Genomic DNA, 25414 nt, shown 5'->3' on the forward strand with positions numbered 1-25414 from the left:
ACACACACACACACACACACACAGATTATCTCATCCTGTAAAAGAGAAGCAAGAAGCATCACCCTGTGGTGCTCTAATCACACAGCTGTATTCTCTTTCTTCATTCATGAAGTGAAAGTATTTTTGTAGCTGACTTGACTCTTCTGTTCAGCATGGAGGCAGTGGCTCTTTTCTCTTTCACAGCATCAGAACCAGACGAGATCAGTTTTCAGAAAGGGGACATTATAAAGGTAAGTGTGCATGTGTAAATGTTTGGCTTGATTTGAAATTCTAATTGGCCAAAGTAAAAAAAGAAAGACTGCATGCTTACATAGTGGGAATAACTGTGCATGTGTGTTATAGGTGACAGAAATGGAGGATGATTCTTGCTGGTTCACAGCAGAGATCCAGGGGAAGCGTGGCTTCGTGCCAGAGAACTACATTTCCCTCCATCCTTACCCGTAAAAAAAATTGATTTGTCCACATATTTCATGCTTGTGATCAATTATACAAAAACATTTAGGATAGAAAACTGCAATTCATTAATATTACAGCTGTGGATTGTTTTGACTATGATCATGGACAGCAGTTGTTCCCAAACTCTCCCAAGTCACTGATATACATAACTGAGTTGATTTTCATTCAAAGGGTACTCATGCTTATGCCACTTTAAATAGTAACATGAATGTACCAAAATATACATTCTTGTGCGTGTGTGTGTGTTTGTAGGTGGTTTGCCGGACGGGTGTCAAGACTTGATGCTGAAAAGCGTCTGCGCTGGCAGGACACTGGAGTGTTCCTGGTGAGGGAGAGTGAATCAGCTCCTGGAGAGTTTTCTGTCTCTGTTAGGTCAGTAAACGCACCACACACACACACAAACACAAGAGGTAAGTCTAATAAATCTGCTGCTGCAGACTGATGTAACGTTCCCGTCACCTGTTCCCATATTGTGATGTTTAAAAGTAAAAAAATGTGTGTTTGTTGTGGTGCAGCAGTTATATTTGCATGCATTTAATCTGCTCACAACCCTCACAGCAGCTGCTCTGTGTCTTTTGTGCATCTGCTACTGGTTCTGCTCTTAAAAAAGGAAAACACAGTGAAAGACCTTGAGTATACTTTACAACCAGAAGCATTACATGACACAGGCAGCAGCATCTCCTTGTTATATATTGTGCTGTAGTTGGATGGTTTCCATCACATTGAAAATATTTAGCAAGTTACAGCATCCATGTGTCTTTGAGTGTGCATCAGTGGAGAGTAGCGTCAGACTATTTAAATATGTTCTACAAGAACCCTTTGCACTAAAAATATCACAGCTGCACAGATAGTGAGAGAGAGAGAGAGTGTGTGAGTGTGTGTGTGTGTGTGTGTGTGTGTGTGTGTGTGTGTATAATTGGGTCACCAAAATGACGCGGGACACATTTAATCATTGAGGGTAAATTAAATGTGTTCAATAATTGGGGCATTACATAATACGGCACACGGCTCAGTCTTTAATTAAACACAGATACATTATGCAATGGACACATGCCACTAAGATGCATGTACATAATGTGCATATATTTATGTTATAAAGAACAACATTATACACACAACATCTGTCTGCCTGCAAGGACTGAGAGCTAAGTGCTTTGTTTGTGCTTGCACACACCAGACACATAACACAGTGTAATCCTCAGAATGATCAACAGAGGGAAATAATGTTCAAGAAGAGTTCATGAGAATCATATGATGTGTTTTATAGTTATAAACTTCAGTGACTCATTAAAGGAGATTCTTTCAATCCCCAACATGTCTGCAGTTCATCTAGATTACATCATGGCAAACACAACTATGTGTTTTGTGAGATCGAATACAGGTGAACTTCCTCTGAACTTTTATCACAGTGCTAAAACAAGGTTCTTGTGTCCCAATTCCATACTACATGCACCTCACAGAATACTTAAAACAGTCTGTGTGTGTACTAATAAACTGTGCTTTTGATGGACACTATTGTCCCACAGTACAATCCACAAAGCAAATGGAGGAGCTGCTTCCAGCTGGAAAAAATTAAGCAATTGTTAGTAGTGCTGAAACAGCAGGAACACCTTAGAAAGCTAAAAATAACTGTTACACTTCTTTGGAAAAACATTTTGCTGTCTCTTTGCAAACTTCTACTGCTATTAGTATGCCAAAGTCACAGTTTGGTTGATCTGTTGGTTTAACTATTGTGTAGTATTTGATTTCTTTTACTGTACTTACTTCAAAACAACAACAACTGTGCACTATAAACATTATTATCAGTATATTCTGTAGACGTTTAGTATGTAGTATGGAATTGGGATAAAGCAGTAGGCAGACAAACATTCAAATTCACACACTAGTGGGCATTTAGAGTCTGTCATTAACCTAACTGCATGTCTTTGGACTGTGGGGGGAAAGTGACTCAGAAACAGAGAGAACATGTAAACTCTGTACAGAAAGGAGATTGGATCAAACTCAGGACCTTCATGTTGAGGAAACCACTGTGCTGCCCAAACTAATTAACTAGAAAACTACAAAATCCCTACAACAAAACATAAAAAGGTTTTCATGGTGGAAAGTTATATTGTGTTCTTTTCTTTTGATAAGAAATAATAATATGATAAAAATATGTATAAAAATGGGTTTTATCAAGTGTATTACACCCCCAGAAATGTCTATATTAGGGTTGCAACTAACGGATTATTTTCATTGTGGGTGAATCGGCACATTATTTTCGATTAATTGTTTGATATAAAATAGAGCTGAAAAAATTAATCAATGAGTTGATTGACGGAAAATTTATCTGCAAAAATTCTGATAGTTGTTGATTGTTGTTGTCTAATAGTTTAAGTAATTTTTTCTAGCAAAAATGTCAAACTTTCAGCTTCTCAGTTGTGAAGACTTGTTGCTCATATCACTGTAAACTGACTGTCAAAAAGCACATACACTCACCTAATGGATTATTAGGAACACCTGTTCAATTTCTCATTAATGCAATTATCTAGTCAACCAATCACATGGCAGTTGCTTCAATGCATTTAGGGGTGTGGTCCTGGTCAAGACAATCTCCTGAACTCCAAACTGAATGTCAGAATGGGAAAGAAAGGTGATTTAAGCAATTTTGAGCGTGGCATGGTTGTTGGTGCCAGACGGGCCGGTCTGAGTATTTCACAATCTGCTCAGTTACTGGGATTTTCACACACAACCATTTCTAGGGTTTACAAAGAATGGTGTGAAAAGAGAAAAACATCCAGTATGCGGCAGTCCTGTGGGCGAAAATGCCTTGTTGATGCTAGAGGTCAGAGGAGAATGGGCCGACTGATTCAAGCTGATAGAAGAGCAACTTTGACTGAAATAACCACTCGTTACAACCGAGGTATGCAGCAAAGCATTTGTGAAGCCGCAACACGCACAACCTTGAGGCGGATGGGCTACAACAGCAGAAGACCCCACCGGGTACCACTCATCTCCACTACAAATAGGAAAAAGAGGCTACAATTTGCAAGAGCTCACCAAAATTGGACAGTTGAAGACTGGAAAAATGTTGCCTGGTCTGATGAGTCTCGATTTCTGTTGAGACATTCAGATGGTAGAGTCAGAATTTGGCGTAAACAGAATGAGAACATGGATCCATCATGCCTTGTTACCACTGTGCAGGCTGGTTGTGGTGGTGTAATGGGGTGGGGGATGTTTTCTTGGCACACTTTAGGCCCCTTAGTGCCAATTGGGCATCGTTTAAATGCCACAGCCTACCTGAGCATTGTTTCTGACCATGTCCATCCCTTTATGGCCACCATGTACCCATCCTCTGATGGCTACTTCCAGCAGGATAATGCACCATGTCACAAAGCTCGAATCATTTCAGATTGGTTTCTTGAACATGACTATGAGTTCACTGTACTAAAATGGCCCCCACAGTCACCAGATCTCAACCCAATAGAGCATCTTTGGGATGTGGTGGAACGGGAGCTTCGTGCCCTGGATGTGCATCCCACAAATCTCCATCAACTGCAAGATGCTATCCTATCAATATGGGCCAACATTTCTAAAGAATGCTTTCAGCACCTTGTTGAATCAATGCCACGTGGAATTAAGGCAGTTCTGAAGGCGAAAGGGGGTCAAACACAGTATTAGTATGGTGTCTACAATCCCTTGAATGCGGACATGTTTCAGCTGCGATTTCATGTTTGAGGAGATGTGACGTCAGGCAGCAAGCAATACAACTGATTGGCTGACTAGATTCCTGGATAGTATTCACACAGTATTAAAACAGTGTCAAAACAATTTGCAGACAAAGCATGGCGATCCACAAATACACTGTGATCCGCAAACAGAGATTTGAATTTATACACACATCTTGAAATAGTGGTTTAAAAATACAATTTGACTGTGTTGGCAAATTGTGAAGAATGCATTTGTAGAAATTGTAATTGGTAAAACTGTGAAACAGTAGTTTCAAAATTCTGTAAACTCATTCATTCATTCAAATTCTTGTTTTCAAGTACAAGTCACTGATTTCTATTTGTGGATTATGATGTGTTTGTGGATTTTGAATCTATTTGTAGATTATGTTTTGTATTTGCAAATTGTACTATATATTTGTGACCCAATTTGTGTATTTATAATGTTATTGGCATCAATTTACCCCCAGAGCTCTTCTGTCTAACTTCTTCTTTCATCAGCGCATCTATCTTCACTCAGTGGGTCACACAGCATCAGTTTGAGACAAACGACTTAATAACTACTACTGTGAGCTTTTCAGAACAGCTCAGAGCAGATTTCTGTGTGTGTGTTGACATTTGAGATGTTTCTAGCCTGTGAGAAAACCTGTGATGGATGTGGAGATACACCCACACATTGCACAGGATTATGGTCTCATTTTCCACACTGACAGAGGTGTAACAGAGGTATTCACATAGCCTCTGCATTAATTCCTAAACAAAGAAACAGGCAAAGGAATGAAGAACAACAAAAAAACTCTTATTTCATTTGTTGGAGCACAAAGGAGCACACATCCCCACTCTCTTATTTTGCAGCTATGGGGACAGAGTGGAACATTTCCGAGTGCTGGAGGGAGGCGGTCAGTACTACATCTGGGACGAGTCGTTTTGCTCCCTCAACCGGTTGGTGGATTTCTACAAAACTCACAGCATCGCCGTGGAGAAAGTGGTCTACCTCAGGGACCCTCCCTCATCCCCTAGCCTGCTGCCCCAACATGGACGTAACCCTTATCCCAACCCTTATAAAAGCAGCTCTCAGGAGTCCCTCCCCTCAGTCCGCCTCCACTCTAACCCCTCTCGCCCAGAAAGAGAGTCCTCCCTGCATCTACCTGAACCAGTTTTGTGGGTATGACAAATCATGAAGCACCATAAACAGCTTGTACTTCTGTTTAACACACCTGTTTGTCTGATGACATGGCTTTGCTTTCTGCCTTTGAGTAGAAACCTCGTCTGGCCCAGGCCCTCTGTGACTACGCCCCCCCTCAGACCGCCCACCTCCACTTCCTGCGTGGTGACCTCATCGACCTGCTGGACTGCTCGAGCTCACTGACCTGGAGAGGGCGCTGTCGAGGCAGAGTTGGAATCTTTCCGCCAGAATACGTCCAACCGCTGTACCGCTGACACCATATCAAACTTAACACCTCCCGGACCTTGGCTTTACCACTGACGCTTGTCTGTCAGGCTGTAGTGACTTTACCTTACTTATCCAAAACTAGCGATGAAACAATTAGTCCAATAATTGGTTAGTCCATTATTGATTGAAGGGCCTGAAAACTACAAGCTTTGGGGCCATATGTGAAAACTGTGTTTTCTGCCAAAGTTAGTACAGGTTTCGTTGCTTCACATGAGAGATTTCTACATTTGTGTTTTTCTCTGTGCTTCTCTCACTGGTTCAAAGCAGGCAGGGAATCAGTCTGGAAAAAGTGATGTCACATACCTGCACCAATCAGGATTTAGTAACATTCAAATCTGCATCTGATGACAGTTATTGGGTTGTTTGGTCACTGTCAGTCAAATCTCCTGTTTGATTTTTGAGGGTTAAACTCTAAATAATACCTGAAGTTTGTTTTTTTTAAACTTTCAATCTTGCATAAGTAGTCATTAATAATTAATGTAACTACAACAGCTTTAGGTTAGTGTGTTTGAAGGTATTTTGTGTCTCCACATACCTGAATCTTCAATTTGCAGAGTTGCATGGTGGATAATGTAAGAGCCAGGACAAGGAAGAAGAATACATGGAATAACAACATCTCCGGTTCTGGAGGAATGATTTTGATTTTGACTGTCAGACAGTGTTAAAGGAGGACAATGCTAAATTGGTGCAGTACGCTTTTAAGTTTTCTGAGACTTTAATAATTTAAGTCTGTTCAAGTATCAAGCAAAAATGCCAAATATTGGCTGGTTCCCGCTGCTCAAATTTAAGGATTTTTTGTTTTTCTCTTTCTTATATCATTATTTTGAACTGTTTCATATTTTCTGACATTTCACAGAGTACTCAGTACATTAAAAGTAACCTGATAGATTAACCGATAATGAAAATCTTGCTACAGCCCAAAATTGAACCTTTGCAGCCCGTCTTCTGAGCCCTAATGTCCTCCTTCCACCAACAGTTTGTATTGAAATTATTTAAGGTAAATTTAACTTTATATTCGTTCTGTTTTACCATCTTGTCTGTGCCCCTTCCTCTTCAGTAAATATCACTAAACTGTATGGGAACAAAATAAAGAGTGATATGATGTGATAGTTATAAATACTCTAACCTGTGTTAATTTGTGGACAAACACTTATGACTTTGATGCACATATCTTTAAATTTATTTGAGATATCACAAGAAAAAAAACATTTGATGGAGAAGCTGTCAAGGTATTTAGTATTTTGACTGACATCAGACACATTCAGGTACTTCTCAATACTTCTGCATAAATCTCACCAATAAAAAAAAATGTATCAAATGCACAGGAACATTATATTTTAACAGAGTTTCTCAACCTTGGGGTTGATGCCCTTTGTGGGGATCTGTTGTTAAGCATTAAGGGATCAGTGGTCAATTTCAATACTGATAAATTGTCTGATATATTTGTGATAATTAAAAAGAAATATAAAAGTTTTCATTATTTCTATATAATTTTGATGCATTTTGAGCTCCATTTGCATTCCTGATACAAAACACAAATGTGTGCCATATTTAAATTTACAAGACAATTTATGTCATGAGAATTTGGGTCAGTCATGGTCCAATCATGGACCAGGAAAAACTAAGAGATTCTGATTTATATTAATAAATGAGCTACACAGCAGGAAAGAACACTAGAACAATAACTGAAGGCTCAATAAACCTTGATTGACAGACATAAGGCCATAAACATTACTATATATATAGTTACCATTAAGCATATAGACTCTAAAGGAAATGGGATTATGCAAGTGCATACAACCTAAACCACATAAAAGTATTCTCACTATATAATCTATAATCTTTTATTACCTGCACATTCATGTTAGCTTGTTACAAGCCACAAGCTTCATTATAATTTGTATAATACCCATCTAAAACTTTAAAACAAGGTTACAACAAGAAGAAAATGTTTTATGAACAAACCAATAGCCTACAGTGGGGCAATAGTAAACCAATAACATCAAAGCACATCTGTAGAAATACTGTATGCCTATACTGCATTTGTGGAGGTATTGGCTCTCTCTTTGAAATGTGATTGTTTTACAGCACCTGAAGCTACATCTGCATGATACAGTACATTTGCATGATTTTGAAGGATTCATGTAAAATCAGTATAAAAATCACAGTTTGTTACCCCACCTTCTTGGATCAGGAGAAATCAGTGGCTGTTTGGCAGGCAGGCAGAGTTTCTAGTTCATATTGGAGCAATTGGCAGGTGTTCAGCAGGAGGGTGAGGCAGGATGTTAAATCGTATCCTCTACTCAGGCAAAGTATGCATAGAGAAAAATGTTAACGCAGACCAGCAGAATCGCATTGACACAGCAGAACCTGGACCAGAACGGACTCTCTCTGAGAGTGGGAACTCGGGGAGCTGGAGCCTGCTGTGAGCGTCGTGTTGCTGAGATACACAATCCTGTCCTCTGACCACATGTCCCCTGCTGTGTTGGCTCAGAGCCTGCACCATCACATACAAAACAGACACAGGAAGTTACTCAAACAGTAACTACAGCAGCATCTGTGTGCAGATGACTGTTTATCACATCATCGCTGGTTTTATTCAAAGTGGCGTTAATATTCAGACTCTTACCCTGGGAGCTACGGTGGCTGACAGAGGACACTTTCTGTAGAGGAATTTCTCTTGGTGGCTCTTCAGTCAGTGTCCACCAGGTCAGGTTACACACCTAGGAGAGGAGAAAATAGGAATGTAACTAAATTTTGTCTGTATGTCTGTACGGTAAATTTGAAGCTGGAGATATTAGCCTGTTAGCCTTAGCTTAGCACAAAGACTGGGAAAAGGGGAAGCAGCTAGTCTGGCAATTTTAGATGATTCAGAATTCACATACAGCACCTCCAAAGCTAAATACAATGTATAAATGAGATATAACATGTTAATCATTGAATTTCAGAGGTCCTGGTACGTGGACATTTGGACAGAGCCAGGCTACCTGCTTTAGTCTTTATGCTAAGCTAAGCTGCTGAGTACAATGTATTTAACATACAGACATGAGAGTATCAATCTCTTCTCCTAACTCTCAGCAAGACACCAAATAAGTGTATTTCCCAAAATTTTTAACATATGCATTAATGATAATAATAATAATAATAATAATCTTTATTTGTAGAGCACTTTTCAAAAACAAGTTACAAAGTGCTTTAACAAGTGTAAAGACAATTATACCCACGAGACAATAATACAAAAACAATACAAGCTAAAAGCATGAAAAACATTGAAAAGACTAAAATACACGTTTAAGATAAATATAAAATTAGTAAAATACAATAAAATAAAAGGGATAAAATAAAGTCAAATAAGATCGGGAAAGGCTCTTCTATAAAAGTATGTTTTAAGAAGGGACTTAAAAGAGTTCACTGACTCAGCCGACCTGATTTCCTTGGGCAGGCTGTTCCAGAGCCTCGGGGCCCTGACAGCAAACGTTCTGTCCCATTTAGTTTTCCCCTTTAGTTTTCATATACTGTATTTATTCATTTCCAGGGTGGAGGGGAAGTTTCTCACTCTTTTTGCAAGGCAGTAAGGTCAATCTGAAGTGTAAATTGTGTAATATTGTTCAGTTTTAGCTCTATGTATGATTCCATTTTAATTTAAATACTATTTAATCTTAGATAACATACAGCATGGATCATATTTTTATGCAACAGAATTCACCTAAATCACCTTTATGATACTGTAGATTTGCATTTTAATGGATATAAAGTACTGACGCACATTGTAATAAATTGTCTGTGTGTACTAGGGAGTTTACGGATGAATGTGGAGATTGGGTATTTGACAGTTTGGTGTCGGTATACATGGGAGGTTCAACAAATTTGCAAACACAATTATGACTAATACTTTTGAAAAGTTCATACACAGGCCAGAGTAATGTCGGATGGGACAAATGGGTCACCGGCTTCAATGAGACTTGAATTATGAAGCATTTAGTATGTCTTTCTATTGTGTGCAAGAATATTTTTACTGTACAGAAAGGTTTTGCTCTGTGGTTGATTGTTGATCTTGTGGATTTAGACAGGCATTGCTTCTTTGACTGTCTTGTAACCAACCTTCAGATAATACCTGTTCCTTTACTTTACAGGTGTATCAACAGCAAAACCCTTACATAAGCTTACTTCCCTAATGGTTTTGCTATTAACTGTATCTGTGTACACACCTGTTCGTGACTGGGCGGCGGTGTGAGCAGCGATACTATAGTAACCACGATAGCAGTGAGCCCACAGAGCAGAATGGCGAAATGGAGGTAGTGGACACTGCGCAGCACTGCAGGTGCTGAGTCCAAAACTCCACATCTGGCAGGCGGAAAGGCAAACTCCAGCACCATCCTACACACACCCACCACCAAACCCACCATGAGGCCCCAGAACGCACCCTAAATACACACAAACACACATATTAACATACAGGTTATTTGATATGCTGAACTTCCTGGTGCTTATAGTATAAGTAGAATTCCTGGCGCAGCCCTGGTTCACACTTCAGTGTGTTTGATTCTCACACACTTTTCACCATGATAATCTGTCATTGTCATGTCACTTCTCACTTATGTGCAGTGACATAAATAACGCTTTGTCTCCTTCTCCTTTCAACCTTCAGCAAAGAATGTGATCCGTGCAGTTTGACAATAATCACCTTGTCACAGCACACAAAGCAAACATCCACATCCCTACATCTACTTTATTTCTTATTTTACTTATTTTTCTATTTCTTTTTCTTGCTGATGTGAAAGTACTACATGTGAGAAAAAAAAACATTTAAGCTAACAGTTATTATTGTTGTTACGTTGCCAACTGTTGTGGAATGGCCTGTTTTTCTGGTTTTAGTTCATTTAAATCTTAAAACACTAAAACGTGAAAATCATCATAATACTAGATGTAATATGCTGGATACAGTGACACTAATTACAGAGGCAGTCAATGGTTTTATTAGTTACATTTGCAGCTCTGGTTCAAAGACTACACATGACATGTTCCCATATAAATAGGTCTCTACTGTTTGTTGTCTTTAGTGTCAGACTATAGTCGTGTCACACATCCTGTGCTGTAATGTTTTCCCTTTGACCCCATGAGTCAAGACTATTAAGATTCTTAAAGTGATGTTCTCACTTTGTTTATATGAACAAATAAAAGCTCACACGCATTGAACTTTCTCAATAACTTTCAATAAGTATAAAGTGAAATAGTAACATCCAAATAAAATTAATGGCTGTGACATTTTATAACAACTCCAGTTAGCATGGGTTTGGTCTTTTTTAAATATGAATGTTTTTAGATATCTGCATTACTTGTAAGCATCAATCACATTGACTATATTTTATTGTGTAGTAACTTATGCTGTTGAAACGAGGCTAAAGAGGCTACAGCCATCGTTGCAGCTCTCTCAGGCTGTTCTACGTCACAGCGGTGTTTTGATCAGCATGCTAACATGCTGACGTTTAGTAGGTGTAATGTTTACCACGCTCATCTTCTTATTTTTGTTTGTTAGCATGCTAATATTTGATAATCGGCACTATTCAAAGTACATTTGATGCTGTGATGTGTACATTTGATGTTTACTTGTATTTGGTAAAGTACTGGACAATTTTGACCTCACCTGACAAGTTTGAGTTTGACAAGAGACATCTTTTAACTTGCAATCACCATTTCGGTGTTTCCTAGACCTATTGTCGACCCATGTTGTAACCGTATGCCGGGTTCATTGTAAACACATTATATGTAAACAAAAATAGACTCTTTGTAGCTTCATTCAGAGTTAGAAAAAAGATAATATTTGCATTAAAAAAAGGGGGAAACCCTTTTATTCTGAAAAACCTCTTTATCTTAGTAGTTAAACATCATGTCAGCAGGGAGCAGACACACCCAGGACTTGCTCTATTAAAACAGGGATTGAATCTTGACAATCCAGTGGACTGGTACACGTGTGTGTACGGCAGTATTTTACCCTACTCTGTAATCTTAAGCTTTTAATAATCACGCTTTCTCACACTTGAACTGTTATCAGCCAGAAACAATCACTTTCACTTGTTCAAGTGAAAGAGCAACACGTTCTTGCTGTTTCCTACAGAGGAAATAATAAACAATACACTTCATAAAATGAGTAATGCATGCACACATGGACTCCACTCTGAGCAGTGAGGGATGTTGGCAGCTCCATTCCATGTGAGTTTAATAAAACTGTACATCCGTACAATGTATAAAAAAAGGACACTCCTGAATGTTCCGATGTGATGATCTTGCGTAAATTTTTAATAAAGTTTGGATATGTTTGCATCAAGACTTTTCTAATGTATGTTTGCTGCGTGTGTCGAAAAAGTAATATCTTGTGTCTCAGAAGTAGTCCCAAAAGTGTTTGTGGGATGAGATTTAATTCTGTTTCTTGTCATTATTAAATACTGATGTGCTTGTATGCTTCTGACTGTAATTAGTGCTGTGATGATTAGTTGATTTATGGATCCACTGGCAGAAATTAATAATTGATTGTCAAATTCTCTCGTTGTTTATCAAGCAAAAATCCCAAACATTTGCTAGTTGCAGCTTCACAAATGTAAAGTTTTGCTGCATGTATCTTATTTTATATCTGTGTGAAATGGAATATATTTGGGACTATTGATCAGACAAAATGAGCAATTAGAAGGCATCCTGTTGGACTGTGGGCAATTTTTCACTATTTTATGAACAAAACAATTGATAACTCATTGAAAAAAATTAAAATAACTGTTAGTTGCAGCCTTAATTATATTATATGGACCCTTAGCGGACTTGCATGTGTGTTACCTGCTCGTTAGTCCTAGTCCAGAAGACAGCCAGAGTGAAAACGGCAGTGACAGGCGGAGCCAGGTAGCTCGTCACTGACTGGATGTAAACATACAGCTGGCCACTATTGGCCGACTGTAGGATGGGGATCCACACCACACTCACCACCACCAAGATCACGGTCACGATCCTGGAACAAACATGCACAGTACATCGTTTTTACTTTCTCTGTACACATGCTTCCCTTTTTTTATTGATCCTGGTTTTAAAAGTTCACCCTCCACTAGCATGATCAAAGTGCATGATTGGCTGGCACCTTCCAAGGTCTAAAGCAGGACAGATATTCTCTGACTGCTGCGCCTCATGAATACCTGCCAACAAGAAGCAGCTCTCGCTCTGAGGCCCGTGTGCGATGTTTCTTCCAGATGTCCATAGTGAAGAGTGTGGAGCTGCTGTTAAAGATGGAGGTCAGCGATGACATCAGAGCAGCCATCATCACCGCTATCATAAGTCCCCGTAAACCTGTAATACACAAACAGATGAACAAATGCATGCAGGTAAAAAAAATCTTATCAAAGCATTTGACACATTTAGAATAAAATATTTGAAAAATATTTGAAAAATATTTGAAATGAGAGCAGTATTCTCACCGCTTGGCATGAGTTCAATGACCAGTTTGGGAAAGGCAATGTTGGAGCATCCCACCTCAGCTCCACAAACTCGCACACACTCTTCTGGATCCACACATCCTACAGAGTCTGAAATGTGAAGACAGAGTCGCAGGTCACAAGGGGGGGGAGGACCTAACAAAATACTCTACTTGTGCATAATTCAATTCAATTTATAGTACCAGTTCATAACAGAAGTTCTTGCGTCTCATTGTTTTTCCCCCCAGGACATGAGACTTGTAATAAGAATGAATCAAATTCATCCTCATCACTGCTCCATGTAGTTTATTTCTGTTTACCTTTTTATGATTGTTTTACTTGTTTTATTGACTGCTATGTAGCAAAAGGAAGTTTCACACAGAATTTCTTTTTACAACCACCTTGTAAAATAACAATGAAAATGACCTTGAAACCTTGAATGCAGAGCAGCTCTAGACGATACTGTTTATAATATCCATTACAGAGACCCAACAATTGAATTAATGCTCCTTTGCTCTAATTTCTGCTTATGAAGAAGTAAAGGAGTTGAAGAAAGATTCAACAAAGTAGCTATTTTTAACTTCTGAGCAAATTATGATCCTTACTGTTAACCTTGTCTATATTTTTGGCATGATGCATATATTTTTGTACTATTTGCACTCTCTCCTACTTTGTACTGCAACTGCTGCACAAAAATTTCTCTCGGGATAAATAAAGATTTATCTCATCTTAAAAGATCATATTTTTAACAGTAATGTTAGACTTAATGTTAGACTTAACTACCTTATTTTGGATTTACAAACGTAACCTGTACATGCCCAATTACACAAAATTCATGTTATCTGTTAGCAGAAACTTGAAATTACTGTTATCAATAACTTAACCCCTGTTTTCTCTCACACAGTGAGCAAACATGTGCATGTACATAAACCAATGTTCGTGCACAACTATGAACACTTGAAATACTATGATATCACCTTGCTCTTTTTTGTATTTTGTTAAACTATCTGTTAGGTCAGAGGTTTTCCCCTCAGACAAAGCCTAGTTTACTAGTTTTTTTTTTTTCTCGATCAACTCCTGGATTACTATGGGATCATGAGTATGTGATTTGATCCCATAGACACTCAACAACTGAGATAGTCTAATATTGTTGTTTGTCTACACCAAATATATATATATAAAAAAATTTAAAAAGACATTTATTAGTTACTTACTCTGCCAAAGTGGGAAAAACTAAAATTCTCCTCTCTCTTTAACCAAATCACAAACATTAAGGCTATGTGATCTCTCCTTTTGATAACTAATTTAATAATAATTGTAATATATCCCCTGAAACAGTTTGGAGAACCCCTGTGGAAGCCCACCTCCCAATTTGTAAACCTCTGTGTTAGGTGATAAAAAAGTGGGCTCATAGCAAAGTTTGGTGCATTTGTCTAGCTAACCCTAACCTGACCTCATAATCTTAAAATATATTAACTAGGTTACGATAACGATAGGCTGCAGTAGACCTTACAGTGACACATCATTAACCAGCATCACATGATTCGCAATAAGTTTGGTATCAGCAATGCATTAGATAAATAGGACACTGGCCCAAATAACATTCTCCTCTTTAATATGCATTTCCTTTAAATTGTTATTTTTAAATCAGTATTAAACTACACTAATAATTCCACAACCATTTTATACGTTAAGAAGTATAGTCATTATGGCAAAAACACAATAAAGTCGGTAAAACAGAGTTCGTCATTGCACTGTTTGATTCCTGTCCTTCAGTCCAGACAGGAGGAGGGTGGAGTTAATGCCTCTCTTTCCTAACCAACTACCGGACACTCCGCCTTTCTGCCCCCGGTAACAGAGCTTCCGTTCCCGCATTCCAGGGTCAGACACTCACCGGCTACTCCACACACCGGACCTCGATGAACTTTCTGTCTGGAAGGTGGAGGCGGAACATAAGAAAACATAAACCTGACCGGCTCGGACCCAGGGAAAGTTGAGACTCGCGCGCGTGACGACTTGTTGCCTTTCGGGGAACGCAACAGTTGGCATTTTTTTGTGTGTGTTTTGAGCAGCTGCGAGGCGTCGCGGTCAGACTTCAGCGAAAAAGAGAACAGGAGGAAAAGTGACTCGTCAGCACCAACAACTGAGTCACACACAGTTTCAACACATTCATATGGGGATTAATGACTTCTCTCTCTATCTCAAGTACGTGTTCCGCTTCGGCTTGACTCACTGGCAGTCACACGGATACAGGCATACACCCAGACAGCTGCCTGCCTCCGTGTCTGCAGGGCCCCGAGGCTGGAGCAGCTCAACCGGGCCGCTGCTGGCACTGGGCAGGTGAAAGGCGTGGCGTTGGGTGGGGGTGCTTTGTGTGAAGAACACCTGAGGGAGGAAGGGTGTGTAACCTGATGTGTGGGCTGACTGCAGCACACTGGATGTGTTGAGGAACTGTTCTAGCGGTTTATGCCCCTCAGATTCTAATCTTTCCCAACCGGACGGGTCTGTTTACCGCCTCACGGGCCCAAATCACGCGGACATATTATGGGCCGTAATGAAAGATCGCACTTCTTCGAGGTTTGACCCTTCAGATCAAAGAGTGGAAACTGGGTCAGGGTTGTTTCAGTACTTAACTATTTAGTGACCGGTGGATCTGTCGGTCATGGCGTTGTCTCAGATCCAATGTTTGGACGATCACCACGTCAACTGGCGCGTGAGCGAGAGCAAACCAGAGTTTTTCTACAGTGAGGACCAACGGCTGGCGGTCGAGGCTCTTATCTCCAAGGGCCGCGATGCATTCACGGACTACATCCGGAAGAATGGCATCCGGGAGTTCCTTTCGGAACCGGAGCTGGAGCGGATTGAACACATAGCGGAGGCCTACCGGCCTGGGCACGAACACCACCAGAAGCCAGAGACGCCAGGACCGGGGAACACCACCCCGGGGTTCTGGGAAGAAGGGGGAGACGGCGAGGTGTCGCTCGAGTACTGGCCTGACCGATCTGAGGCCTCAGTGGCGGTGCTTGATCTCGGGTGGCCCGAGGCAAGTTCATACCGAGGGGTCACACGCGTTACCGTGCACACCCAACCTCCAGCCGACGGCCACACGCACATCAAAGAGGTGGTGCGCAAGAGCATTGCATCAGCACAGAAGGTAATCAGTGAAGAAGATGTTGGTAGTGGTGATGATGGTCTTATAATAAGCAATGAAGTTCAGGGGATCTCCATCAGATCAAACAGAAAATAACAAGCTTTCTGTCTGTAACTTTTTTGAAATTTGTAAGTGTTGACATTGTGTCAAAAAGGCATTCAACTCTTCAGCATTCTTTAAAGATAACATGTTTTTGCATAGCTTGTTATAAGTGTTTATATTTGGTTGTCCCATTTTATGTACATGTGGTGGACAAATGCATTTTAGTGTAGAATCACATAAAAAAAAAATCATAATATAGAGGCTCACAAAATGAGTCAACACATGAACAACCCCCACAGTAATGGTCACAACAAAAACTGATGTGAGGTTGCCTATTTATAACAGTGCTACCGAATGCACCACAATACATTATGGTTTTAATGCTTCTCTGGTTGCTCGTTGTAAAATGCAGGTCACTGTCACAAACAACACCACAAACCACAAAGCAGCGCTTGTCTGACACAGTAAAGAAAAGAGCTTTACAAGCTTCACACGGGTATCACAGGGCTATTGTGTTTAGAGCTAAAATGATTAGATGATTGGCTGATTGACAGGAGATTTTTCAAAAACTATTTTGATAATTGTTTCTGTCACTTTCTGGTTCCAGCTGCTCTAATGTCAGGTTTTTACAGTTTTTCTCTGTGATTAAATGATAGTAAACTGCACGTCTTTGGGTTTTGGACTGTTGGTCGTACAAAACAAGGAATTAAAGATGTGACTCTGGGTTTTAAGAAATTATAATGGGCTTATTTCACTTTTTTCTGACACGATTGATTAATTAATCATGACTACAATGAGCAGATTAATTCATAATGAAAATAACAGTTAGTTGCAGCCCTAATGTTATTTTCAACCCCCTCCTAGTTCAGTATCAGTGCTGTTTTATGTTTAAATCACTGACAGATTAAGAATGATTGTTTTGATCAGAGGTTTGTAGTAGTTGTACACTAGGCTAACTCATATCTACCAAAAACAATCTGACATGATCTTTTTTGGACTGAATTTAATCCAGGCTTTCTCTAATTTCTATCTGTGTAAAGTTGTAAAGATTTATTTTATTTGGTCCATTTACATAATTTCATTCTCATTATTTACCTCTGTGTTGTCTTAAGAACCTTCTTCCTTTTCACTTCTTCTGTCACATGTGCCACACTCACATGCACACAGCAAGGTTTTAATGACACAAGTCTGATCTTGGTACGCTAGCGGTAAAGAATGCTCTCACGTCAGTGTTCAAGGTACAGGCCAACATCACCTTCACCTCTCGCATACATAAATGTGAGCACATGCACATATATTTAGTCTAGGTTTGTCCCAAAACAACAAAGGACTTAAAGTAAAGTATGTACTAATATTTATTACAACTTATCTTTCTTTTTATTTCTACTTTTTCTAACTTTTTTTATAGCATTGACAGGAACGTGTTTCATTTTACACAATGACAATAAAGTGAATTTGAAATCTAAAAATAACCTCAAGGTTTACTAACCAGCATTTTCCAGAGCTATTTTCTTGTTCAGCGTATTCACTTTAGTTGTGCAGTTTTAAGATTGAGACTGGGTCAGGTGAAGAGTGAATAGACAGCACTGTGTGAAGAGTACCATGCTGTGTTACTAGTAATGATGTGTTGTTGAACCCACAGAATGCACTGTCCAGCCACTTTACACTCTGCAAAGCACTCTTTGTTCCCAGCAATCTCTTTATTGGAACATCTATGTTCAGAACAGTTAGAATATTCCTTGTCTTTGAGGGTTTAATTTGTGTTTTAGATGCAGTTCTCATAAAGTGCCCAGCTTCCTATGAGAATGTAATGGATGTGATATTGTTGATAAGAGCAGCTTAAACTGAACCCACCCTCATACAACAGGAAATACTAACACCATTTGTGGTTTCTTCTGTGTGTGTGTGTGTGTGTGTGTGTGCATAGGCGATAGCCGTGGTCATGGATGTGTTTACAGATGTGGATATCTTTCGAGACCTGCTGGATGCAGCCTACAAACGCAAAGTTCCTGTATACATAATCATTGACTCTGCGGCAGTCCCCTGCTTTCTTTCCATGTGTGGCAGAGCTGATATGCACCGTGGACACCTAAAAGTATGTATTCACATACCCAGATGATGTTTTGATAAGCCTGGTGATGAGCTAGTTGGATAGATGGATACTTTTGATAAGTATATAATAGATATTTAAGCTCCTGTTCCAACATGTCGAATAAAATGTTTTTGTTAAAGACACATTTCTCAATACGTACATTATACAAGGGACATATTTAGCAGTAGGGCACATGTTAAACTTAGGTGTAACAGGTTTTTGTCTGCAGGCCTTGATAAGGCGCATGCACCAGCCAGTTCGCCACAGGCTGAATGTCTTTGTTATTCTTTGCCTCTCGGAGCTGAACTGGTCCAGGCAGTAACAGAAAAGACTTTCTAAATATTTTGGACTGGAGGCCAAAAACACACTAAGCACATTCCCGTCTGTGCTGCAGGCAATTAGATAAACCACACACGCTACTTTCTGTAACATGTTTCTCTTTCATTTCTCCTTCTTCCTTCCTCTAAAGCGTCAGACCTCCCCCTCTTTCAGCTTATTCCTTATCTTCCATCTGTGCTCTTCTTATGAGCATTTATGACTCCAATGCTTTGTGTCTCCTGTGAGATTTCACACAGAACATTTACGAGGCAACACACAGCCAGGAACCACACCCTTATCACAGGCCCAAAGACAAATACCGCAGGGTGTGTCATACAAGCATGCACTTACGTAGATGCAGTCCATGCTCTAACCTGTAGGGCCAACACGAGGTTATGGTGGTACTGGTAATAATAGAGAATAACTATTCTTAAGCAACAAGAAAACTCATTCTTTTCCTTCCACCCATCATCGTCATCTTTATTTCCCCTTTGTTCACTAAAATCCTTCCTCCCACCAACACTAAATCTCCAAGAACCTCTCTTTACATATCATTAACCGTGTTGTGTAGAATCTGCGTGTACGTTGCTGTGGAGGCGTGGAGTTCTACACCCGGTCGGCACAGAAGGTGCACGGATCACTGAGCCAGAAGTTCCTCCTGATAGATGGAGACAGAGCCATCTCTGGTTCATACAGGTGAGTAGTGTACTACCCAGTATGCATGAACACAGTGAATTTTTTGTGTATTGTTTATTGGTGTATTTAATGCTGCTCTAATTATTATTTTTATATTAACAAGGATTAAATAACCATGTGACACGTAAATGGGGTAGTACTAAGAGACGTAGCCACAGAAAATAATTATCGGACTCTGCAGTTCCCCTTCACTCCACAGAGCATTTTGGTATCTTTCAGCTCATTGTTTTGGTTTTCTGGCCCACAACTTCAATGTTATGCTTCAGTCCAGTCTAATAGTGCTCATCCAGTCTCATTATTTTATTTTTTTTTGCTAACAAGCTCTAAATACCCACTGTACACTACCCACTTAGCACCAAACAGCAGATAGACACAGTTAGAAGCAGATAGAAACTTGGTCAGATAGTCTTAATCACAACTCTAATTGAATGCTGATGTCTGCTGGATTTGTAAACAGGCAACTGTTAGCTAACTTGTTCGCCACAACAACCCAACAAGATGATATGTCAGTATTGAGTTAACTGTTTTTTTCACTGCTCCCAAGTGGCCAAAAATGTCAATGAAACCTCCCAGTGGTAGCATCAAAAAATACATTTGGCAGCAATGTATGCCAATATAGCCCCCCACCTGTCCTGAAACAGTGAGATGAAAAGGCTGAAAGAATAAAATAATTTGAAATATGCCATAATCACATACAAATTACATGAAGTGTCCAGCCAGGGTTAGCCACTTTTGGCCCCTGTGCATGCTGCAACAGTGACTGAAGCATTGTTGCTTTGCTGCAGAGCAGACATACAGGGAGAGAGAGAGACTGAGGCAGACTGACGTATTTGCAGCAGAGGTACGTTAGGTCTGTGAGTGTGAAGAGAACTAAAGGAGGTGGATTCAGTAAGTGAGTGACACTTAAATAAGGTGGAGAATGAAGTATAATTAAAACGGTGAAATAACAAACAAGATGAGTTACTACAAATAGTTAAAAACATGCCCCCTCAACGTCCCCCCCCCCACCCCCCCCCCACCCCAACATAGCAGAAAATACTGATATATATATTTTATATAGGGGAGCCACTGCTGTGAATTTATGTTTCAGTGTCTGTGTTATTCCAGCTTCACCTGGTCCTCATCTCGTTTGGACCGAAACCTCATCACTGTGATCACCGGACAGGCAGTGGAGACCTTCGATCTGCAGTTTTGTGAGCTTTACTTCATGTCCAGAAGTGTGTCTCTCAGCAAGGTTCCCATGGTAGATGAACCAATTCCTGACCCGATCCCTCAGGCGGCTCCTGTTCCGGTGTCAGCTGCTATTGCTAGGAAGCTTATCAATCCCAAATATGCCCTTGTTGCCACAGGAAACCACATAAGTCCCACTTCTTCCGACCAAAACTCCAGCAACAAGAACTCAAACCTCCAGAATCCAACTGGGCTAAAAATAATGAAGGGACGTCTAAAGGGGGTTATCGAAGAGCCACCCATACATCCAGGATTAGCCTGTCTGGAGAAGGCATACCTCATATCGTACCTTCCCACCTGGCCAGAGCCAGACCCACCAAGCGACGTGATTGGCTTTATCAATATCAGGGATGAAAAGCGAGCCAATCAGGTTCACTTACAGAGGTCGGAGAGGTTTGAGGTCAGCCAGGCTATACGCTTTAGCTCACCACTGACACTACCAGCAAAGACTGAGGAACTGGATGTAGGTCGGGATGCAAACGCTGCAGGTAAAGCAGAAAATCCTTCTGGGAATACAAGTACAGAAGCCTCTACTCTTGTGAGTCCAACCAGCAAACAGCTCAGAGAGGAAACTCCGAATAAAGACCAAACTGATGAAACAGATACCATAGAGCCCCCTCAGCAGCCAAATACACCTTTAATACAAAACACACACAAACTGAATTCACACACTCATACACCACCCCCCACTGTTACTGTCACTTCACAGCCAACAGACGATGCTAAACAAAATCCAGAGACTCCATCACCTGCAGCACCTCCTGTTCCTAAACGCCGCACACTGCAGTTAGTCATAGACCCCACCCCCTCAGAGCAGCCTGGCCAGCCACAGGTCACTCTGATGAAAATGGGCCAATTGGAAAATCTGGATGCCTTAACCAAAAAGAGAACCCGGGAGAAGCTGATGCCTGGCCGCATAATATCAAAGGACGACGTCGGGGATTCTGGCAGCAACGGTGACGGCAGCCAAGACAGCACCAAGGTCATGTGTGACCGTGCAGCCGCTGATAATCCTTCAAGCACTTCTACCGCATCAGAAGAGGAGTTTTATGATTGTTCCACGCCAGAGCCAAGAGACCCATTGACCAACGGAGTGACGACGGGGTCAGGTCGTGGGCATCGCCAAGGAGACGGGGTCAACATGATGGCCCGCCTCTCCCAGAGCATGCTGGATCTGCGGGTGCCCACCCAGTCAGAAGACAGCACTGCCCTTATCCGCCAATCACAGCAGCTCCGCAGACAAGCACACCCATCACCGCATAGGCACATAGGACAGGTGAGCAGCCAGTAGAAATTATGTCAATATTTCTAGTCCTTTGGTGTTAAAACAATTACTCAGGTAATCAATTGAAAGACATTTCATGGCCAGAAATTAATATTTTAAGTAATTTATCAAGCAAAAATGCCATCTTTCTGTTCATTCCATGTTTTCAAATGTGAGGGTTTACTTTTTTCTTTTTTCTCTCAGACTAAATGATTAAGTGGCTAGTTAAATTTGAAATAATCATTCATTGATAATGAATAGAATTGTGATTTGTAGAGGTGAAATGATTAGTTGATTTATTGATTGACAGAAAATTCACTAATTTAATAATTAGTAGGATTTTTTATAAGTAATTAAGCAAGTTTGAGCTTCTCAATGGTAAGAACATGCTGTTTTTCTCTATTTTATATCATTGTAAATTGAATATATTTTGATTTTGGACTGTTTGTTGGACAGAATAAGTACAATGAAGACAATGCTGTGGTTTTTAGGAAAATTTAATGGTGTTTATTATTTTCTCATATTGAAATGATTTAGTTGCAGCTCTAGATAACACTGAAAAGTAGATGCTGATTTAATGCTTGTCTAAATCTTTTAAATCTTTTTTAATGTTTCATGAGTAATCACTGACAAAAACAAGTGTAGATGTTCCCAGGAGTATTGTTTGCCATGAGCAAATTGGCATCACAGTTCAGTGATAGTCCAGAGTTACAGGAAAGACACAGACGCTCCCTCACATATAGAAATTCTACAAAAATGGGTGTGTTTCACCAGCAGTGTCAAAACAAGCCACTACCTGCTTAAAGTAAACCTGTAATTCCTTTTTCCTAATTAAATTGTGTGTGTGTTTGTGTGTGTGACTGTCCGCCCACATGTGGTTGCACGCACCTGGATAGAGAGCTCGGCTTATCATGCCAGGGAGGATGATGAAGATAAAAGGCAGCATCTTCAGATAGGCCGCCAGGATTGATGCTCCTTTCACATGACTCATGTTCTTAGCAGACAGGGACCGTTGTACAATTACCTACACACGCAGAAACGCAATAACAATAATTGTACTGACCTTATTTATATAGCACTTTTCAAAAGAAATAAAACCAAGAAATGTATAGTATAATAAAATATACATCGATAAGATTAGAGTGCAATTTAACAGATGAAATGAACAACTGTGGTAAAAGCCCATAAAAACAATTTAGGAAAATGCTATTCTAAAATAATGTGTTTTTAGGAGTTGTCAAATTTCAGTGCTGTGCAAGTAAAGAAGAATGAATTATGGAAAATCCAGAGATTTGGAGACAGAATTCACATGGCGATCAAAATTAAAATTTAACCAAAATTTGAATTTCATGCATTGTGTAAATAAACTACAATGATACAAACATATTTGTGGTCATAGCCCTGCAGCATACAAACATTGATGAATTGACTGAAAACATTTTCCACAATTTTCACAAGCCCACATAGCATTAATTATGCTTTCATACAGAAAGGGGAAGATTGTTAGCTTAGCTCGCTAACATTGGTGCTGATTCCTATAGACCTATATATATTCCTATTGTCAAATGTCACACAGGCATTTCTGCTATGAAGCTTAATGTTTGAAGAACCTAACCGAAAGAGTCTGACTCCATGATTATAACTTCTGACTTCTGATATTTGAAGGAAAGTTTTGATTAGAAGAAAGGCAGACCTGTAGTGTTCTCAGCCTTGTGGGATCATTTATATCAAGTAGATCTAGGAATCATCTGCATAATATTTGAGGAAGAGAATAGTTATGGACCAAGGATTAATCCCTGAGGTACTCCATGTGTGAAATAATTAGTGGAGGATTTACTGACTATTTGCTTCCTCTCTGTGTCTAGCTGTTCCAGACCTCAAAATCTCCAGGTCGTGATGCGCGTCTGAGTGGAGCTAAAGTAGTCATTGCCAAACCGGGAAGTTTTCACCGCCCCACCCGAGCATCTGGCCCTGTGATTGGAGGACACCGTTACTGGCATGGTCAAATGCTGCACCCTGAATCGGCCCATCTTGGTGTGGAGACACGCTCCGGGCGGTCGCCACGACGCCACAGCCCAGGTTACAGAAAGACGGATCACATCTCACCACAGCCGCCTGCCAACCCTTCAGGGTTACTTGGAGTATCTTTCTCAAAACTGAGCAATTTAAAACACTTAAAGAACCGTGGCGGAGCGTCACCGAAGAAAGCGTCTCAAAATAACAAGGCTGTTAGATAGAACTGTAGTATTGGTACACTAGGATGTTGTTGAGGCCAGACTTCCTGCTAAGAAATTGTTGACTCTTTAGTGTGGAATCTTCTCTCTCTTTAGCATGCATTCCCTGTTTTTAAGCCCTGAGGCTCAACATAAAATAACTATTTAATAGGGATTTTTTTGTCTGTGTCAACAAGGACTGGTAGTTTAATTTAATGATGTGTTTTGAGAGGTGTTGTCTATAAATGAAACCAAGAGTTTAGAATTTTAGCAAAGCGCATACTGATATCTGGGAGGAAATAAACTGATATATCAGCTGACATTTGCATGTTTATAAACATATGCATAAGCACACACTTGCATGGATCTCTTCAATATGTTTATGTTTATCAAAGACTTGTGCTAAGATTTCTACCAGAGGCAGAGTATTTTGTAGGTGATAACCAGTCTTAACAGACACCCTGTCATCTTTGGTCAGCTGTGATAAGTCTTCTCTGCCAAATCAGTCACTTCAGTATTGTAAACAATCAACAATTGTAAACAATTACCTCAACTGCTTTTCTTATTTGTATTATGTACTGTAAAGTTTTTCCATATCCAACCTACACAGGCAGGATCAGCCGATTCTGTCTCCCCACATGTACAAGTCAGGCTCTATTGTTGATACCACTGGGATTGGTTACTTGTGGTGTGAGGGTGGAGTTAATGTGTTGATTACTTTCACATGTTTGGCAGATGTACTGGATTACCTATATGCCATTTTACTGATGTGGGACCAAAGGGGATGTAGTAAATAAAAAGACAGCTTGTTGGAAATAATCCAGAACAGTTTGATGATTGTGTATGTGTACAGTGAGGTATTTTTGAGTATGTCTGCTTTTCCCTCGTAGACTGCACAAAAGTATAATTGTAGCTTTTAGTTTTCTCGAGGAATTTTTGAGCCTGGGGTTTGGGTTTGGCGCAAAATCATTATCAGGGCAACCGGGTGGCGCTTGACCTTTTTTTCTTTTTTTTTTTTTTTTTTAGTTGCTGAAATTTGTGGAAGCAGCTGCATTAGTAGAATGAAGTTGAATTTTAGATGTGCTCACTTTCTTTTTAATTCATTTATTTCTGTTTAATTTAAATATGCTAGTCTAGTTGTCTGTTTATTGGTGATGATATTTCTGTGTGCCCAGATTTCCCCAGAATTAATTTAGTTGATCAAAAACTACTAAAAGCACTCAAAATAAGGTAGCTTTTGTATCATAAATGGACAAATAAATTTAAAAAATGCCACCATAATGCATATTAGAAGATGTCAACACCCCTATGGTGTGAAAAAATGCATTTAATTAAATTATT

The 25414-nt window shown here is 39.9% G+C and overlaps 3 protein-coding genes across 3 annotated transcripts in view; 2 read left to right on the plus strand and 1 right to left on the minus strand.

Moving 5' to 3' along the window:
• Nucleotides 1–6844, plus strand: LOC119898763 (GRB2-related adapter protein-like). The gene is made up of 5 exons (XM_038712974.1): nt 1–230; nt 343–440; nt 709–828; nt 5019–5328; nt 5424–6844. Exons 1-5 carry the CDS (start codon nt 153–155, stop codon nt 5601–5603), a joined length of 786 nt encoding a protein of 261 aa, XP_038568902.1. The 5' UTR covers nt 1–152; the 3' UTR covers nt 5604–6844.
• slc5a10 (solute carrier family 5 member 10) overlaps nt 6774–25414 on the minus strand; it is a 22202-nt gene continuing 3561 nt past the window's right edge. The window contains exons 9-15 of the mRNA XM_038712973.1: nt 22749–22884; nt 13071–13178; nt 12792–12942; nt 12442–12610; nt 9825–10040; nt 8246–8339; nt 6774–8113 (exon numbers count right to left, since the gene is read on the minus strand). Of these exons, the coding sequence (XP_038568901.1) occupies nt 7920–8113; nt 8246–8339; nt 9825–10040; nt 12442–12610; nt 12792–12942; nt 13071–13178; nt 22749–22884 (1068 nt within the window). The 3' untranslated portion in view covers nt 6774–7919. The remainder of the gene's footprint in view (nt 8114–8245; nt 8340–9824; nt 10041–12441; nt 12611–12791; nt 12943–13070; nt 13179–22748; nt 22885–25414) is intronic.
• LOC119898760 (protein FAM83G) lies at nt 14904–24896 on the plus strand. Its single transcript, XM_038712972.1, has 5 exons — nt 14904–16221; nt 18188–18355; nt 19242–19366; nt 20474–21872; nt 23726–24896. Exons 1-5 carry the CDS (start codon nt 15730–15732, stop codon nt 24095–24097), a joined length of 2556 nt encoding a protein of 851 aa, XP_038568900.1. The 5' UTR covers nt 14904–15729; the 3' UTR covers nt 24098–24896.

Source organism: Micropterus salmoides, unplaced genomic scaffold, assembly GCF_014851395.1.
Source record: "Micropterus salmoides isolate LMB-PRFRI ecotype aquatic unplaced genomic scaffold, ASM1485139v1 Ms_hic_scaffold_12, whole genome shotgun sequence".
In the NCBI taxonomy this organism is placed as follows: domain Eukaryota; kingdom Metazoa; phylum Chordata; class Actinopteri; order Centrarchiformes; family Centrarchidae; genus Micropterus; species Micropterus salmoides.